Raw genomic sequence first — 4,453 nt, 5'->3', positions numbered from 1 at the left:
TCGGGTAAAAGTTTTTTTTTTTTTTTTTTTTTTTTTTTTGTAAGGTTAAAAGTTTATTGAAAATTTTGAAAGTTAAAGGAGTATTTTTGAAACAAATTACTAATAGTATCCATCCAAAATAACAATAAAGCTATCTTTGAACTTTTTTTTGAAAGTTTTAAGGGTATTATTATTGAAAATTTTGAAATTTTGAAGATTTTTTTGAAACAAAGTACAAGTTTAGGGGTATTTTCTATCGTTTAGCAGCCTATTGATTATGTATGTGAAGAATAAGTGAAAATTTCCTTGCATTGGGTTCAATATCTTTGTGGTGTTGTCTGCCACACAGCCATTTGACCCCCGAGTGTAGAAGGTGGCATCAATATCATAGTCAAATCCCTAATTGTTGATTTGTTATTTTACCGCACAGGCATTGGGATATGGACATGACCGTTCTTTCTGAATTGAGATTATGCATCAGGTATGTAGATTCCTATTTCTGTGATTATCATATTGACACCAGCAGGTTCATAGCCTGTTTTGGTCAACTGGTATGAGTTATTTTGTGGTTGAGCTTTGATTTGCCGTTTATGTTTTCAACCAGCATACATTACCATGAAAACAGAGTTGTTGTGCTGTTGTTCAAATCACTGTAGTGAATACAGATCTCTAATTTGATGGTAGCTTGATTTTAGGTCAATTTTGGAATAGATTCATGATCTTTGTAGCTCATCTAATGGTTCCTTGGTCGTTGGGATGAGAAATTTGTTGGAAATTGTCATGTTTTCCAAATCACTGTAGTGAACACAGATCTCCATTCATCATCTTTCTTTTTAATCATCTAAACAAGGCTCGAATAGGAGCTTATGATCAATTGTATGATGCTTGATGTCAACTTGATCTCATTTTTCTGGGCGTGTGGGTATCGTTATGGTCGCACATTAACCAGGGGTATGCCCTATACCAACTGAATACAATGGTCAATATCTCTATGTCCTTAAAAGGCAACCAAAAACACTTTCATAGTCATTCAACTTTTGTTGTAGGATTGTAGGAATTTGTTTCGTTTGTAGGACTAGTGTCGGAGCCTCAGAATGAGCGGCTCTTCCAAAGTTCTGAGTTTGTCAAGGTACCTGATCACTTCCTATGATTTGGGATTGTAGGAAATTATTCTGTTTGTAGGACTAGTCCCTGAGCTTCAGAATGAGTTCTTCCAAAGTTCTGAGTTTGACAAAGTACCTGATCACCTCCTACGATTTCATCACCTTCTTTAAAGTGTCCTTGGCTTTAGTTAAAGTGGGATCACCCCTCATGGTCACTTGAGCTTGGCCCTTGCCTACTGTCATATGGATGATTTCCAATATCTTTTCATCTTGCCGGAAGTGTGGAGCTATTGTATTTCGAGTAGGACTTCAACTCTCCCCAATTCAAGTGGAAGGAAATTCTCAATCCCCAATGTTGACTTTCTGCTTTACAAACCCCTTCCCTTTCATGGCTACCCCTGTTCTCATGATCATTCCATAATGTGTCATATTTGTTATGGATAGTTTTAGTTTTTCAACTACTTTTTTGAGCAATAAAGTTGTCAGTTGCACCACTTTCCATCAACACTCTCATCTTTCCTTAGGCTAGCTTGCCATTCATTTTGATCGTCTTGGTGTTGTAAATCCCATGAGTGAATTTAATGATAATTCGGTCACATCCCTACTTCCATCGCCGGAAGATCAACTGGTTTTCCTGTCGTGTCCATCTCTTGTTAGTAATTTCCGTTTCTGTATTGTTTTCGTTCACTACCAGTACTCTCATGCTCTTTAGTTCCTTACTTGCATCAATACCCTACGGTAAACTTTTCATCACACTTGAACCAAAGGCCTTTCTCTTTTCTTGTTTGAAACTCTGTTTCTGAAAGTTTTTTAGCAACTGTGTCACAAGGTTTCGTTGGAGTTGGGACATTTATCAGCATAATCATCCACATGGTTTAAGTTCAAACAGCTTGAGGTCATCTTTTTCCATTGTTGAAGTTGGCTTAGGTTTATTGCTTGGGCCGTACTTTTAAGGCCTTCTGTTTTCTTCGACCCAACACGAATGAGTTCCCTATCACGTACAAATTGGGCTGTCTTCATCATTTCTTCTAGTCCGACTGGCCTCCATACTCGATCTTTGTCCTCAGCACCGGATCCAGCCGATTGAGAAACACATTTTCAGTACTTTGTTCGTTAGGTGGGACAACGGTAAAGGTATTACAGTACTCCTCTACTGTCGTTCCCTGCCTGACTGTTATGAAACTCCCACACACATTCCCCTCCTTTGTGCGCCAAAACAATTGAGTAGCCTGATTAACAAATTGTTCCAGTCTTTAAAGGGTTCTCGTTCTTCCTTCCTTTGGTACCAACTTAATGCTATACCTTCTGAACTTAATATAGCCACAATTAAAATTTTCAGAATATGTTCGTTTATGAATTGGAAGCACTTGTCGCCTTGAAAGAGCCATGAATCGGGGTCACTGCCTCCAAACAACATCGTCTCTACCTTCTTGAATTTACTTCGATCGCTGGATTCTTCGTCCGTTTTCTTTGGATTCTCTTTCACTTGTCTAGATATCTCGGCAGACTCTTCTGCTTACATTTGCTTTGAACTCGGCCCCTTGACAAATGCCATCTCGTAAGCCAAAGAGGTTAATGTCTTGGTCAATGCTGGTAAACTCTCATCTAATGTCTTTATCTTTTGATCTGTCGCACCATACGCTCATCTGATCACTTTTAAATCGTTTTTCTCAATTTTCTCAGGATGAATTGATTTGGTACCAATATGTAAGGTTTCTCCCTTACAATATGGAAAGGTCAGTGCCCTCTGGCAATACAAAACTCCCCCATCCAATTCGAGAGAGCTGATAATATCTCTCGTTCCTCTGAGAATTTCAATTGACAAAAATCATAAAAGGAAGTAACGTTACCCCCTGTACATATAAAGGACCTGACCTTCACTCACTCCCATACATTCTTTGTGATCCCCTCTAATCCTAACTAATATTTGCCACTCGTAGCGAATACGCGTCGTATCCTAACACCATTGTTAAGTGTATTTAGTACTGCCATAAGGGTGGATTAAGGCTACTGAGTAGTATTTACTTGGTTCAATTTTGAATTTAAGATCAATACGTCTTTTGTAATATTTTGTTTTCGAGTTATAAGGAAGGGTTTTGATGTAGCTGCATCACCTTATACACGTTATTTTCCTGTCAATTATTGCAATTGGTTCACATCTTTTTTGTTCTACACTCTTTGATATTTTTCAAATTGTACACATTTGTAAAAAGGTTCCCTTGATCATCGTGGATCAAAAATTTCAAGTAAGATTGTATCCCCACTGAGATCTGTTCATCTCATTAACAGGTGAGTTGAAAACATCAGGAAAATAGTCTAGGAAGTGCCATAAGTGGAGCATGGACATGGAAGGCCATGGCGATCAGACGAGGCTCAAACCATCAGTTATTTTAACTGGAACAGCCAATGAAGGTAGCTCTGGCCCTCCTATTGGTCTTGTTGATATTGGCGTGAGTGAAGGTGCATACCTCTTCCGCGTTGCAATGCCTGGTGTACGAAAGGATCCAAGTAAGCTCCTTGTTTTGCCTTATTTTTCTATCATTCTAACATTTGCATAGATCCCATCCTGATTATACCTCTGGAATGTTAATCCCGGACCGATCCATTTAGAGCGATAACTTGTTGGTCAAATCTCTAGGTAAGGTAAAATTTGAGATCAAAAGGGATGGTAAGGTTCAGATTGAAGGAGTGATGGCAGGTCCAGGCCTCTTAAAAGAATCATCAGCTATGTACGAGATGAAAGTCCAGCAACTGTGTCCTCCGGGACCTCTTACGATTTCTTTTAAGCTGCCTGGACCAGTCGATCCACGGTTGTCGTCTCCTAGTTTCCGGGCTGATGGCATTCTGGAAGTGGTGGTTATGAAGTCTAAAGCACCTCCAACAGTGTCTGATTCCTACCCACCATTGTGAGGAGTATGATGGAGAGAGGTATCTGGTTTTGCTGTCTCCTTTTGTTCTTCATTTCCAGTCACTTGAATTACCCAAAGACACAAAAATGATTATAGTTTTCTATGTTAACTATTTCTTTTCATATGAAGTAGGGTTTTTAAATCACTTGCAATGTAATTTAATCCATAGTTTTGCCCATTTAAAGTCTAGCCTTTTTTACTTGATCGTAGCTTTTGTCTTGTTATTTTACTTTCAATTCTGTCTAATAAACCATTTTAAATATGACATGTTGAGTGTATTAATTATGGTTTATTTGAGGTTAGTATTAGATGGCTATAGACAGATTAATTTTCTAATAGCTCATTTATCGCTAACATATATTGTTCTCTTTGGGTTTTCCCTCAAAATTTGTAAAATGCTTTTGTTAGGGAGAGCTTTCCACACCGTTATAAAGAATAATTCGTTCTTCTCTCCAACTAATG

At 38.2% G+C, this 4,453-nt stretch overlaps 1 protein-coding gene across 2 annotated transcripts in view; it reads left to right on the top strand.

The window, feature by feature from the left end:
* Positions 1-4,180, top strand: part of LOC111494023 (increased DNA methylation 3-like) — a 7,088-nt gene extending 2,908 nt beyond the window's left edge. Inside the window, exons 3-5 of one of the 2 annotated variants that reach the window (XM_023144007.1) lie at positions 410-460; positions 3,372-3,590; positions 3,721-4,180. In XM_023144007.1, coding sequence (XP_022999775.1) covers positions 3,422-3,590; positions 3,721-3,992 — 441 coding nt within the window. In that variant the 5' untranslated portion in view covers positions 410-460; positions 3,372-3,421 and the 3' untranslated portion in view covers positions 3,993-4,180. The remainder of the gene's footprint in view (positions 1-409; positions 461-3,371; positions 3,591-3,720) is intronic. The other variant, XM_023144008.1, reaches the window with a different exon arrangement.
* The last annotated feature ends 273 nt before the right edge of the window (positions 4,181-4,453 follow it).

The sequence above is a fragment of the Cucurbita maxima genome, unplaced genomic scaffold (assembly GCF_002738345.1).
Source record: "Cucurbita maxima cultivar Rimu unplaced genomic scaffold, Cmax_1.0 Cma_Scf00019, whole genome shotgun sequence".
NCBI classification, from domain to species: Eukaryota; Viridiplantae; Streptophyta; class Magnoliopsida; order Cucurbitales; family Cucurbitaceae; genus Cucurbita; species Cucurbita maxima.
Note: the sequence above shows the minus strand (reverse complement) of the source record. Positions and strands in the feature narration are given on the sequence as shown.